The 15,357-nt window shown below is 37.7% G+C and overlaps 1 protein-coding gene across 3 annotated transcripts in view; it reads right to left on the bottom strand.

Moving 5' to 3' along the window:
* SGCZ (sarcoglycan zeta) overlaps positions 1 to 15,357 on the bottom strand; it is a gene marked incomplete at its 3' end in the record, with an annotated part of 510,669 nt that overhangs the window by 23,941 nt on the left and 471,371 nt on the right. For all 3 annotated transcript variants that reach the window (XM_081999343.1, XM_081999345.1, XM_081999344.1), the window contains one exon: positions 5,334 to 5,406. In XM_081999343.1, coding sequence (XP_081855469.1) covers positions 5,334 to 5,406 — 73 coding nt within the window. The remainder of the gene's footprint in view (positions 1 to 5,333; positions 5,407 to 15,357) is intronic.

The following is a 15,357-nucleotide window of genomic DNA, read 5'->3' as shown; positions in this document are numbered from 1 at the left end:
TCTGAGAGTCAACTGAGAATCAGTTACGACTCTCTCAAACAATTTGTAGGCATTATTTGGAGGGTAGCATGAATCAAAGACCATTCCCGCTTGGCATTGAGGATGCAACTATTCTGTTTTAGAGGATAAAATGATTTTACAATATCAATGTAGTTGTATCAGTTGGGCCTGAGGCCAGAAAATGGCTTTTGGTATTGTTTTGTTTCTGTGACAGAGGTAGCTTCTGAGGCCATAGGGAAATGTCATATTAGGATTGGTGACCTATTTGTTTGGGTATATTTGGCAAACAGTCAACTAAATGATAGAACACTGCTTTCTAAAAACATTTTTTAAATTAGCAAAAAAAGCCAATTTATTTTTTTGGGAAAATGAATGTAGGGCTTGAACTTAAAAAAAAAAAAAAACCCACAACAAAACAACAGTGTTTTGTTTTGTTTTTTAAATCATTTGAAATAAGATTAAAAGGTATATGGTAACTTGAATTTTCAAAGGGATATACATTATCTGAGTGTCTAACTCTATTATGCTGTCAGAAAATATCACACAAACCTACAATTATTTATAGTTCTTTCAAGCTACAAGGTTAAAAAGGGTCTGCAGGCTACCTTCTAGAAAGCAAAAGCCAAGAAATGAAATATTGAAGAGGGTTTTAAACTAAAGTTTCTGGGGGAGGGGAAGCTTAATCCATCCCACTCCTACCAGTTTGATACCATTGCCAGCAACAGATGCCCAGAGCCTGGAGAAAGATCAGGTCAGCAGGAGAGCACCTGAAGAGAAGCACAAAGGAGTGCCAGTCACTCCAGCCAGTAAGTCAGGGGGCCCAACGTAAATGCCTCTATGCAAATGCACATAGCATGGGGAATAAACAAGAGGAATTAGAGATGTGCAGGGCTATGATCTTATTGCATCATGGAGACATGGTGGGACGGCTCCTATGACTGCAGTGTTGGAATGGGAGGATACAAACTCTTTAGGAAGGACAGGTAGGGGAGATGAGGAGGGGATGTCACCCTCTATGTCAGTGGCCAGCCAGAATGCATGGAGCTCCACCTGGGGATCGATGAGCAGCCAACCAAGAACTTATGGGTCAGGATTAAAGGGAGGGCAGGGACAGGTGACGTTATAGTGCGGATCTGCTACAGGCCACCTGTCCAGGAAGACCAAGTGGATGAGGCCCTTTATAGACAGATAGGAGCAGTTCAGGTACACAATCCCTGGTCCTCATGGGCACTTCAACAACCCCAATATCTGTTGGAAGGACAACACAGCAGGGCATAAGCAATCCAGGAGGTTCCTGGAATGCTTTGATGATAACTTCCTTCTCCAAGTGATAGAGGAGCCAATGAGGAGAGGTGCTAGGCTGGACCTGGTTCTCACCAACATGGAGGACTCGGTGGGGAACGTGAAGCTCAAGGGCAGCCTTGGCTGCCGTGACCATGCAATGGTGGAGTACAAGATCTTTAGGGCAGTGAGGAGGCCACACAACAAGTTCACTACCCTGGACTTCAGGAGAGCAGACTTTGACCTCTTCAAGGATCTGCTTGGTAGACTACCATGGGATAAAGCCCTGGAGGTAAGAGGGGCCCAAGAAAGCTGCTTAATGTTCAAAGATCACCTCCTCCAAGCTTGGGAGCGATGCATCCCAGCAAAGATGTCAGGAAAAAAGTCAGGAAAAAACGCCAGCAGTCCTGCATGGATGAATAAGTTGCTCCTGGAGAAACTCAAACACAAAAAGGAAGCCTGCAGAGGGTGGAAGCAAAGACAAGTAACCTGAGAAGAACACAGAGAAATTATCTGAGCAGCCAGGGATCAGGTTAGCAATGCTAAAGCCCTGATAAAATTAAATCTGTCCAGGGATGTCAAGTGCAACAAGAAAAGCTTCTATAAGTACATCTGTGATAACAGGAACACTAACGAACGAAAGTGTGGGCCTTCTCCAGTAGGAAATGGGAGACCTGGTTACCTGAGATATGGAGAAGGTTGAGGTAATCAACAACTTTTTTTCCTCAATCTTCACCAGCGAGTGCTCAAGCCACACCACCCATGTCAGAGAAGGCAAAGGCAAGGACTGACAGAATGAAGAACCACATGCTGTAGGAGAAGACCAGGTTCAAGACTAAGGAACATCTAAGGAACCTGAAGGTGCACAAATCCATGGGACCAGATGAGATGCATCCGCGGGTCCTGAGGGAACTGGTAGATGAAGCTGCTAAGCCACTATCCATCATATTTGAGAAGTGGCAGTCTGGTGAAGTTCCCACTGACTGGAAAAGGAGAAACATAACGCCCATTTTTAAAAAGGGAAAAAAGGAAGACCGGTGGAACTACAGGCCAGTCAATCTCACCTCTATGCCCAGCATGATCATGCAGCAGATCCTCCTGGAAACTATGCTAAAGCAAATGGAAAATAAGGAAAATAAGGATGACAGCCAACATTGCTTCACTAAGGGCAAATTGTGCCTGAACAAATTTGGTGGCCTTCTATGATGGGGTTACAGCATTGGCAGATAAGGGAAGAGCGGCTGACATCATCTACCTGGACTTGTGCAAAACATTTAACACTGTCCTGCACAACATCCTTCTGTCTAAATTGGAGAGATATGGATTTGATGAGTGGAGTGTGGGGTAGATGAGGAATTGGTTGGATGGTCACATCCACAGGGAAGTCATCAATGGCTCAATATCCATATGGATATTGGTGATGAATAGTGTCCCTCAGGGGTCTGTGGTGTTTAATATCTTCATCAGTGACATAGACAGTGGGATCAAGTGCACCCTCAGCAAGTTTGCAGTTGACACCACGCTGACTGGTGTGGCTGACATGCCTGAGGAACGGGATACCATCCAGTGGGACTTGGACAAGCTAGAGAATTGGGCCTGTGTGAACCTCATGAGGTTCAACAAAGCCAAGTGCAGGGTCCTGCACCTGTGTCAAGGCACCCCCCCAGAAGGCCAACCTTATCATGTGTTGCATCAAAAGAAGCATGACCAGCAGGTCAAGGGAGGTGATTCTCCCCCTCAGCTCCATTCTGGTGAGACCCCACATGGAGTCCTGCGTCCAGCTCTTGAGCCCTCCGCATAGCAAAGACATGATCCTGTTGGAGCAAGTCCAGAGGAGGGCCACAAGAAATGATGAAAGGGATGGAGCACTTCTCCTATGAATACAGGCTGAGAGAGTTGGGGTTTTGAAAAGAAGAGAAGGCTCTGGGGAGACCTTATAGCAGACTTCCAGTGCCTGAAGGGGTCCTACAAGAAGGCTGGAGAGGGACTTTTTACAAGGGCAGGTACTGATAGGGCAAGGGGTAATGGCTTCAAACTGAAAGAGGGTAGATTTAGATTAGGTATAAGAAATTCTTCACTGTAGGGGTGGTCAGGCACTGAAACAGGTTGTACAGAGAAGTTGTGGATGCCCCATCCCTGGAAGTGTTCAAGGCCAGCTTGGATGGGGCTTTGAGCAACCTGGTCTAGTGGAAGTTGTCCCTGCCCATGGCGGGGGGTTGGAACTAGATAATATTTAAAGTCCCTTCCAACCCAAACCGTTCTATGATTCTATGAAATCTCTGTTCTAATAGTAGTTGTCATAATTTTTAAAAGATTAAAATTACTTGAGAGTTTTAAAGAAGGAATATCACTGAATCCTAAACAATATGTAGGAATACATGTCTACAAAATCTTGCAGAACACAATATAGACTGAATATGTTAAGAATAAAATCATTTACACATAAGCTAATGCTGCTTGACCAAACAGCAAGGGTTTCTGTTTCATCAAGTTTTTTTAATAAAAAGTTTAAGTTCACTATTAATGCGAGGACAGAAAATTGAATGGGAAATTCTCAGTAATTTAAGTCCACTTCGATAAAATAAGCTGAAGGAATGGTGGAGTTGGAAAACAGTAAGGACCAATGGGCATCAAGGCAACGAATAAAGCCAACAGACAAGAGAGGTGAATGCCCGATATGGAAGTTTCAAAAGTAACATGAAGTGATTTTAACCCTAGTGAAATTAATCCTGAAGACACAGGGTTATCTGTTTTACCATACATTTGCACTCTGTTATTATTCTTTTGAGTGGGACAAGATCCATCCTCTTACTCAAATTTTTGGGCCCTGAAAGAAGAAAAACTTGTTATGTTTCCACTTTGACTTTTTCTGAACTCTCTTTGATTAGAGACCATACCACATTGGTGGTCATCACTAATAAATGCCTTTACATCTACTCTCAACAAAGGACTGACAGGAGTTTTAACAGGGGATAATGATTTTTAAGATAAAAATCTAATGAGTAAGATCCTCTGGAAGAACCCAAACCATTACATTACCTTAAAAATTTTAATGTAAATAAACAAGCACAATAATTTACTTCTTACACCCCATATACAACGGTCAAACTTGTCCATATGGGCAGCTTCCTGAACATGATTTCTGCAACATCATTGTTGGTTGATAAACCTAAATGCTTTTGCAAATATAGGGAAGGGCGTTTAACTATGGTTTTTTTAGCAATTCATTACTGCTGAGCAAGTAAGTGGGTAGATATATAATGTTTAGGAATCATAGTAAAACTGAATTATTATTCCATTGGTCTATACTGTTTCTCACCAGTTCTGGTGAGAGAAGCAGAAGGATGGACATTTGTTTTTCTGTGATTGTCATATATTCTCATTAGTCATCCATATAAATTGCAGGTTAGTATTTAGCAGTACACATACATGCACTTCAAGAAAAAGCTTTCTAAAATGTCTCTTTCTCAGTCTATAGATGTTTCATTAAGTTTTAGACTTGACCTTTTACTATTTACTTATTTCTCCACTTTTGTAACTATATAGAGAAAACTTTGTATTTTCTACATTTACAAATGTAGCCTCACTTGGTGACGAAATTTTGAAAGGTGTCTTTGTAGTATTCAAAAAATCCAACAACCTAGAAACACCATTTGAAGAAAAAATCTAGGAGTCTTTAACTTGACTTATATATTCTGTAACAGCTCATAAAATATCAAAATCTGGGTCTGTTCCTATTAAACAGTGCTGTACTCATTTGACCTTAAAAACACCTGACTATTCCAATCTCTGGGGCAAAAATCTCAAGGATTCTGCTACAGTACAAGTAAGGCAAGTAATTTATAAAAAGTAATGTATTTTACATTTTGTGTGGTAGAAGTTTGTGGGGTTTTTTTGACTACTGAGAACAAATTGGAGTCTACCGGTGTTTTGGATGTGTATGAGTCATTAAGTAGGCAGTATATATTACTACAGAGATATTTGCTTTTAAAAAAGACTTAATTATTTTTGAGAATATTTGATTTTAAAACAACTTTTTGAACAACACCTACTTGAGGTCTTGGGAAGGTTCTGCTCTGATATGGGGTGTCTCCACAGAGTGCCCAAACACTGCCCCTTCCGTGCCTAAAACACATAAATAAAATACAGTACAATTACTTTGGAAAATAAAAACACATTGAAATTTATGACTACAAATTGACATTTTTAGGACAAAATATCTGATTGAATCCTTCATTAATGATTATCAAAGTTTCTTCATATTTATGTTTGTGTTTCTATATCAAAATCTGGACCGACATGTGAAACTTTAGACTTCTGCTTATCAGTAGATGAATTTCGCATACAAATCTGAAAACATTTAGAGATACAAACTTTTCAGCACTGACTTGCCTGAACGCTCATCTCAACACTTTGGAGAGGGATTGTTTTACAGATAAAGAAAAGAATATCATACGTTTGTTTGACAAAAACACATTTTAGAAGTGTCTACTATTTTTTGCATGACGTTTGTTTTGATTACTTAAATTGAGATGTCATGCTTTCAAAAGTTTTGAAATAACAGTCTACCATCTGAAGTTGTTATCCTGTATCTCAATATCTGACAGCTTCAGAGTTTCCTTCCATCAGACCTTTCTCATTGAAAACTTCGTTCTCTAAGAAGTTAAACAAACTTATCTGGAATGTCCTTTGGTTTTAGTGTTGGTTGTGGACGTTCATGTATCTCCTACTGGGTACTCAAAATCAATACAAAGAAAATGGGTAAATATTTCCTAAAACGGAAATGATTCTCTACTGAATTTTAATTTCTATAACCAGGTCCAAGGTGCATATAATAATTCCACATTTTGAATTACATGACCAAGATTTTTCACCGAAAAAATCCTTTCCAATGAAAAAATTAGGGTTCTGATAAATGTTCACTGAAGTTATTTGAAAAAGACAAATATTTACACAAACCATTTTTGAAGGCAATGATTTTTTACAGAGAATGAAAAAAGACAAAAAAAAATCTGATTACAGCAAGTTCTTTGGTAATATATTAGAAAACACAAGAAACTGACGTAGTGAACAGAACTACAAAATCAGTATTTCTCTTAACTCTTGGACACAAATATTGAATACATAACTGTCATTGATATTACTCAATTTACATTTAAAAGACAGCAATAGCCTACCTATGTTGTTTCAAAAGTTTGTCTTTTTTTTTCCATGAACCCTATCATCATGTTTATTTTTGTTTATTGATTTGTCCAATGCCATTATTTTTGTCTTCCACTTACATAAATTTTAGCTTTTTTTTTTTTTTAAATAATATCCATATGCCTGTAAGCTTTTACTTTTCTTTTCTGAAGATGTTGTACTGGACACTGTGCAATGAAAATAGTCTAGAACTGTTGTGTGAAAGTCTTTCCAAAAGAGAACCACCAGTAAAGATTAAAGAACTGAATAAAAACATGTGTAAAACGGGTAGTGCATTTACCTTCTATCACTAGATATAAGATCAAGGAAGCGATTTGGGATAATTATAGTTGATTACTAAATAATCTGGAATTAATTGCTGTATTTCAACAACCGAATTTTTCTTGTATTCTGAGTAAACTTAAAAATATACCAACAATATCTCACAGTAGCTGTGTAAGGAGTGCTCAATAGAACACAGGCACCACTGTAATTGTTACAGTATTTTAAATATAAGAAAGTTTATTTCAATTATTTAATTATTTTTATAAATATTTCACAAGTATTTTCAGAAATTTTGGCTGTTAATGGAGATAGACATTTAGATATTTCCGCAGTTAACCAATACCAATAATATTTAGAAAACTGATCTTACCAGTATTTGAAAGCAGAATGAGGCTTTAGAATATTTAATTGCTAATACCATTTTACAGCATTAAAGCGAAAATGTCCTGAGCAAGAAGCCAAAAGCATCTAATTGAACATGAAACTAAATTACTGCCAGAAAATCATCATTGCTAGTAATCTTTTAAACTCCACTTCCATTTAAAACAAACAAAACAAAACAGAAAACAACCCTTCATTGTAAAATACTCTACTGGTATGGAGTATCCAAGAGAGGAAGAGGGGATTTCTGAAAGTAATGAAGTAAAGTCCTAGGTTTTTATGTCCAGAACTCTACAAGCTTTACAAATATCTTGGCAAAGCAGACCAAAACCAATTTCATTACAACTGCTGTTTTGAAGTTCTCACAAGAAACCAACCAAATCCACTTCCTATAACTAAACTTTGGTGAGAATTATGGAGAACCACAGGAGGGGAAAAAACAGCATACCTTTTTACTTAAAAGTATTCACAGAGGTGCTGTGCAGAATCTGCTTTTTAAACCTGATATTGCCTTGCAATTCTGCTACCTTTAAGAGACAGGAATAGCATGCCTGTATAGCCAGGCTTTCTGTCACTCAAAATAAATCTCACCTCACCCAGAACGGCATGCAAGAAATTCTATGGGAGCTGAATATCAGAAACCAAAGATTGTGCTTCGAGATCCCGATCACCTTTTTCATCAACCAAATTAAATACTTTCAAGGCCAAGGGCTTTTTGTGTTTTTGAAGGTGACAATGGGATATGGTGATGTAAATAACGGAGCAGGCTGCAGAATTTCCAGTCTTTACTTATGAGAAGACCACATGTTTGAAAGAACAGAACTAATGCAAAGATGTATAAACTGTAGCATGGGTCAGACACTAAATCAATCAGAAGTGCCAAAGATAATATTAGGCAAAGACTGATAACAAAAGATAAATGACAGGTGGTTCTAAGCCAGCATTAATACTTCCTCACTTTCAGCAGCATTTGTCTAAAAGATGAAGAGGTGTTTCTCTCCTAACAAAACAGAAATTTGGAAAGAAAGACCAAGTGTGTGCAAGCAGACTGAAAATCCAGGCAGGTAGAAATAAGGATAAACTGATATAATAAAATAAAATAAAACCACAAAACAAACCAAACGTGCTCCTTTTGCTATGTGAAGATATAATCCCACATACTTTTTTTTTCTTCTCATACAGCCTCAAAAGTGAAAGTATAACAGTTCTTGTGGTAAATACTTATCCTCAAAAAATATGCTATCAACAAGTTCAAGAATATCGCCAATTCCTTTTATTTTATACTGGAAGAAAAGCAGGCACTTACAATTTTCTTGGTTTTGAGTAAGAAAGGTGAAAAAGATCAGCCAGACAGAATTTACTGATGTGTTTTCAGCAGTTAAACAGCAGGATCCAGAAAAATGGAAAGGGATTTTACAGCAAATAAAAGACATGGATCAGCATTACTTAAAAATACAGAACAGAAGAAAAAAATATAGGAAGGCATTATTTATTTTTTAATTTACTATATGTGAGTCTGTAGTGCTTTAACGGGAAGTTAGATCATGTAGGTCAGTACTGCTTAGGAAATGGTGCTAAAAACATACCGTTCTGTGAATAATAAATACAACAATATAAAACAGGATTCAAAGCGAATAGTGGTTTTTTTTAAAATGAAAGAAATATATTTCAGGTATTTAATAATCTATAATGTGAAAACACTTTTACAGAAATAAGGCAAGGATCTGTTAACTGTATTCCCTGACTTACAGAATCATAAACAAGACCTACATTGAAATAAGTAAAATTCTAGAGAGAGATGAATGAATACAAAAAAAGAATAAACAGAAAAGACTTGAACCTTCAAGTCCTTCCAAATGTGGCTCAAAAGCAAGTAGGTAAGGAACTGAATTCAAAGGAACACGAGTTAGAATGGATAGCTATAAAAAGTGAACCTTTCAGAAGAAATAAATAGCAAGGGCACGGAGTATGTGCATAGGATGTAAAATCAAAACTGTAAGTGCAACTGAGTAAAATTACTCCCATCTCCAGCTTCCAGGGGAAGAGAATGAGTTAAGGAAAGACTTTGCTAAGAAAGAAGCATCTGTGAAGGCAAACACTGATCAAAGGACACCAGTCGCTATAGAGGTTGCTGGAGAAAATTCAGTAAATGGCATGAGTCAGGCAAAAAGGCCAAAGTCCAATTCTGTATTTATAGAGAAACCTCTTTATGCATAACAAATTTATAAAACCCAGACCTTTAAAACATATTTTTTTGACACAGAGCAAATACAAGTGACCCTTTCATTACAAGCAAAACTAATCACATGTTCCTGTTGAAACTGAATATTCAGAATCAAGAGACACCAGTGTAAACTACTCATATCTGCTCCATATACTGCTTTCTGAAATTCAGCCTTTGAGAAATTACAAGTTTCATAAAAACAATGGAAGTATAATGTTGTTATTTGGTGCCAGATTACATTTGCTTATATACCTGTGTGCCGAGGAAATTTTGTCATTTATTTAACCAGCAAATAATACTTTCATAATTTATGAGTTAGCTCACGCTACACTGGTACCTTTCAGTGACTTAATAACTGACGAGCATGAAAAGAACAGCACCTGACCATATTGATTAGTAGAGCTAATTTTTTTGTAAAAATAATGCTGACTGAAGAGTTGAGCCAAGAATCAAAAACTAACTATTTTGCTGTGACAAATGAGCCATATATTAGCATTATCCCACTCCTGCACATCGATCTTGTGTGATTCAAATCACCTCAAATGTACTGACCACGGAATTGTGTAGCATTTTGATGTGTACAAATTATATGGCATTACAGCTCCACAGGCATAGAATCTTACTGCCTTGATCTTTCTCTAGGTTTTTCAGAAACACCAAGTAACAATATGATGAAGTACTAAGATTATGCAAGTATTAGACTGTAATGCCAATTTGTCCTCTAAGTTAGAGAGTTTAAAGAAACGTTTGCAAAATATTTATCAGTTTGAAGCTTGCAATTTTACTTACTGCAAGCTCATTATTAAATTAAAACATCCACAGTCTTCACAGAGAAATATGAGTAATTAATCAAGATTGCTTTACCATTGAAGAGACCTTGAAAACATAGACTTTATGGTCTAAAAGTTTAATTTCCTTAAAAAATCCACAATTCTTAATTTTTTTTACCATGTGTACATAGCTAAAATTTAAAAGTGTCTCTGTGAGATTAGTTAGCTGTTGTTCAACATTAAGACCTTGGAAGAGGTGATCATTGCCAGACTGAAAAAACCAGAAATATTCAACTAGGCTTATCAATGATCAGAGAGAGACCACAGAAAATGCTTATTGCTTTTTTTTAAAAAAAAAAACAGTTATCATTCATCTTGGTCTGATTATAAACCCAAAGGAGTTGGAACACAGCTTCTGGACCACATGTTTATTGTGCAGCTTGTAAAGCCTTTCGATTTTAATAAATGTTTTGAAATGTAATTTAGCTAGGTACTTGTAATAAAAAAGCACGATGCAACTGGATTTTTGCTATGGAGGTGTACATAGCTAAAAGTAAAGTAAGTAGGTTATTTTACAAAAACACGATTGGAATGATTTCTGGGATTTCAATCTTGCAGAGTCCCTCAGAAGCAAAAATGACTCCTGTTAAATAGTGAAGGTTTCAGCTATGATACTGATGTGGCCATATTGGGGGTATATTATAAGTAGGAAGCTGTAGTATGGTCTGGCTAGATGCAGCTGTTCGCTTGTAAACTGAAGCACGAGCATCAAAGTCTTCAGAAGTAAGCAGTTATTAAGAAGTGAATTCTGAAATGAATGGTTTAGATTCATTACTAAAGGCCTTGAACGTGACAAACGTTTGATGCATATTTTCTGTATGGCAACCTTACTAAAGCAAGACTTCTACTAAGCCTTTCATTTAGATAAGAAAAATGAGTTCCCCAATAAATGAAAATTCAGCATCTTCAGTGTGGTAAATTTTCATCAAAGCTAATCGCAACTCCAGGAAATGCTTGCAAAATTGCAACAGTCAGTATTTATTTTCTTAAATATCATCTTAACTTCTATTGAGTACAGGCATTTGAAACATTGCTTCTCCATGGTGGGCAGTTAAGACACCTTTTGTCTTGTAATGTGAATTAAACTGGATTATGCCTATGTGTTCAGTTGCTCATCCACATATTTGTTTGAAGATTCACACTCAAAATCTATGTTTGGCCACCACATGGTTTAGTCTGCTGAAAAAGTGAATCTATTTGAATAAAATTTGGACTGAGTGTAGTAGTAACATAATTCAATTAATAATTTGAAATAGCTATTCTAAAATGCTACTTTTGTGATGAAAAAAGTTAACATATTTAAATGAAACTGCTGAGAAGTTACATTAAAATTGATTCTTTCTTTGAAACATGAATGAAGCTGAAAAATATATATGGGGTTTACAAGGAACAAGTTTTAAAACAAAATAATTTTCGTAGCATCTTTTACTTTTTTCCCCTGTGAAGTATAACAGATGGAGATACACATGACAATAAAAATGATTAACTACAACCATTTTCTGCTTGAATTGATACAATCTTCTTGGTTACAACAGCTAGATATATGAATAGATTTAAAGCTTACATTTAGATTTCACAGTAAATAATTCTTAAAAAACAAAAAGTCATCTTCTTTTCCTAGATATATATGGTAGTCTGGATGTGCATTTTTCTTAAAATAGTGTAAATGATTCTGTGTTCACAATAGTCGAACACAGAGAAAAAATTGTCCTTGCCTACGTTCAAAGGAATGAATTTTAATGGGATTATTTTTGTATTTAATAGCTCAAAAATACTGTATTTTCACTGTGTTGTAGAAGATAACCCTACGAGTTGGAATACTCAGGCTTATGCTATAATGAATAGTTAATGAGCTACAAAACAGAATTGCTGTTTCTTTGATGAGAAACGAATGAATCAATGAATGAGAAGACTATCAAACAACAGTAAATAGCTTCATAACCAGGGAACTCACGTGAGATGTGAAAGAATGGGACATGAACGTAGAAATCCCAAGTACAAAATGAAGGCTTTAAGTTCAAGGTTAATTAAATTACCTTATAATTTTATCTTGATTTTTACCAAAAGCGAAGTGTCACATATTTGTACGGAATACTATGGAAAAATGTTAGAATCTGAAGGGAGGAAAATGTAAGAATAAGAAAATTGCTTCTCACCTAGTTTCAAGAGCAATCAGTGATAATTCCCCATTTTGAACTTCTGTGAAAATTCTGTAATGTATTGCTGCTTACCTACAAAACCTAACTAGGAATGTCTATCCAATTTGCTTCAAAAAGCTTTAGAACAAAAGGATTAATGATTAGCTTTTGATAAAAGAAAAGGGCATTTGCCCTTCAGTTAAGATACTCCATAAATAAATGGTTTGATTTTGAAAAGTCAAAAGCTCAGGAGTTTCTCCATTAAGTCTAGACATCTCATTAGTTGCTGAAGTTAGGAGTACAAGTTACTTATATTTTACCCATAGCCAAAAAAGAGAAATTGGCGTCTCTAGAGGTTAGTTAACTATTGATACTGGACTGAGATTAGAGCAACAATGCACACAACCTAAGCACCTTGAAGCTTTTGCCTTTCAGCATCTGGTCAGCAGTTGACACGTGAATTTTATCTAAATTGGGAAAGCTTGTTTGGAAATCTCACTTTAACTCTATCAGAAGTCATCTAAGTTACCTTTATCATTAAAACTGATTCATAGGGTGCCTTATAAAACTTTTAATGGCCAGTGCTTTATGCCATATGTAAATGTGCATTTATTTCTGTTCCCTACTTAGCCATTACTGCAGCATACTGAAAAATTATTATGATTATGTGATAATTACTTCTGCATTCTTGCAGTTTAGTAAATTGTTTTATTTATGCAGAAGCAAGCCACAAAGCAGCAGGACTATTATCCAGATTTTTGAAATAGCTCTACGATAGCATTTTTACTGTATAGAAATTAGCATGCCATTGATAAATTATAAACAAATATTTAGATCAGTGCATTTGTGCACCCTGTAGAGGGCACTAATACCCATGTAAAAAGTCCATCATATGCAAGTGTATGGTGTGCATTTAAAAAGTTACCATAAAAATACTTTCAAATACTTTTGAATTAATGAAAAAATGAAAATGTGAGAAGAATCCTCACATATATTTCTACAATGTTGAAGCAGAAATATGTTGATGTAATGCATTTTGGTGCCTATTAGACCAAAATGAAACAAAAATGTTAGTATCTCCAATTATTGAAAGTCATAATTTTTTTATCAGATATGAGAAATAAAATGAAGTTATAATATCAGTTCCTCACAAGGCTGTTAAAAACTTTCTATTTGATATTACCACTAGTTGTCTTGATTATGACCTGTTATAACTTTTTATTCCTGCTCTTTATTAATGTTCTGGTTTTCTCTCTAGAAGTAAACTACACAGATAAATACAGCGCATTTGAACCTGGCATTACCACAATGCAAAAGGGTAAATGACTGAGATAAGTCTTTACTGAAGTTTTAAATGGAAATTCTGCAGCGGTGAGAGGAAGGGTGAATATGCAACAGTAATTTTGTAACTTAATATTCTTACCTTTAAGACAGCTTAGCAGTGAAGCAAGCCTTTTAATTTAGCAACAAAATGGAAGCAGGTGTATTTCAAATCAGTTAACTGCAATGACTGTAAACCCCCAATGGTCATGTTAACAAACGTGTGCCTACATGTGATCTGTATTAATGACAGGAAAGACAGCGTATTTTCTGCAGGAAAGGACAAGATACTAAAGCATAATGCGATATGCTATTGGCTGAACAGTTGGCTGAAATACACATCTTTTGCCAAAGACTCAGATGTTTTTGCAGTCAAGAACCACAAGAGAGTTGCCACATACCTTACAGGGACTGTGGGAAGAGGGTTTACGGCAGTAATTTACTGCTAGATCTACCACTCCATTTTCAAGATGGGACTGAGCTGGTCACAGAGTAATTTATCAGTGCTGGTCTTAATACTCTCCTTTTTGTCACCAAGGAGCAGTATCAGGGCTCGGATTAAAACCACAATTCAGATTACCTGGCAAACCTTGTAACAACCCAGCTCTGCTGTGAGTCTTGTGGCCTGTCAGCCTGACCTCCGTTCCAGGGAAGATTATGGAGCGGTTGGTTTTGAGAGTGCTCACAGGGCATCTGCAGAACAGCCAAAGGATCAGGCCCAGCCAGCATGGGTTCATGAAAGGCAGGTCCTGCTTGACCAACCTGATCTCCTTCTATGACCAGGTGACCCGCCTAGTGGATGAGGGAAAGGCAGTGGATGTTGTCTACCCGGACTTTAGTAAAGCCTTTGACAGCGTCTCCCACAGCATTCTCCTGGAGAAACTGGCGGCTCGTGGCTTAGACGGGTTTACTCTTCGCTGGGTGAGGAACTGGCTGGATGGCCGAGCCCAGAGAGTTGTGGTGAATGGCGTTAAATCTGGCTGGCGGCCGGTCACGAGTGGTGTTCCCCAGGGCTCGGTTCTGGGACCAGTCTTGTTCAATATCTTTATAGATGATCTGGATGAGGGAATTGAGTGCTCCCTCAGTAAGTTTGCAGATGACACCAAGCTGAGTGGGAGTGTTGATCTGCTGGAGGGTAGGAGGGCTCTGCAGAGGGATCTGGACAGGCTGGATCGATGGGCAGAGGCCAACTGTATGAGGTTTAATAAGGCCAAGTGCAGGGTCCTGCACTTGGGCCACAACAACCCCATGCAATGCTACAGGCTTGGGGAGGAGTGGCTGGAGAGCAGCCCGGCGGAAAGGGACCTGGGGGTGCTGGTTGATAGCCAGCTGAATATGAGCCGGCAGTGTGCCCAGGTGGCCAAGAAGGCCAACAGCGTCCTGGCCTGTATCAGGAATAGTGTGGCCAGCAGGAGTAGGGAAGTGATTGTGTCCCTGTACTCGGCACTGGTGAGGCCGCACCTTGAATACTGTGTTCAGTTTTGGGCCCCTCACTACAAGAAGGATGTTGAGGTGCTGAAGCGTGTCCAGAGAAGGGCAACGAAGCTGGTGAGGGGTCTGGAGCACAAGTCTTATGAGGAGCGGCTGAGGGAACTGGGGTTGTTTAGTCTGGAGAAGAGGAGGCTGAGGGGAGACCTTATCGCTCTCTACAACTACCTGAAAGGGGGTTGTGGCGATGAGGGTGTTGGTCTCTTCTCCCAAGTAACTAGTGATAGGA

The sequence above is a fragment of the Phaethon aethereus genome (assembly GCF_964289735.1).
Source record: "Phaethon aethereus genome assembly, chromosome: 4".
Taxonomy (NCBI): Eukaryota; Metazoa; Chordata; class Aves; order Phaethontiformes; family Phaethontidae; genus Phaethon; species Phaethon aethereus.
Note: the sequence above shows the minus strand (reverse complement) of the source record. Positions and strands in the feature narration are given on the sequence as shown.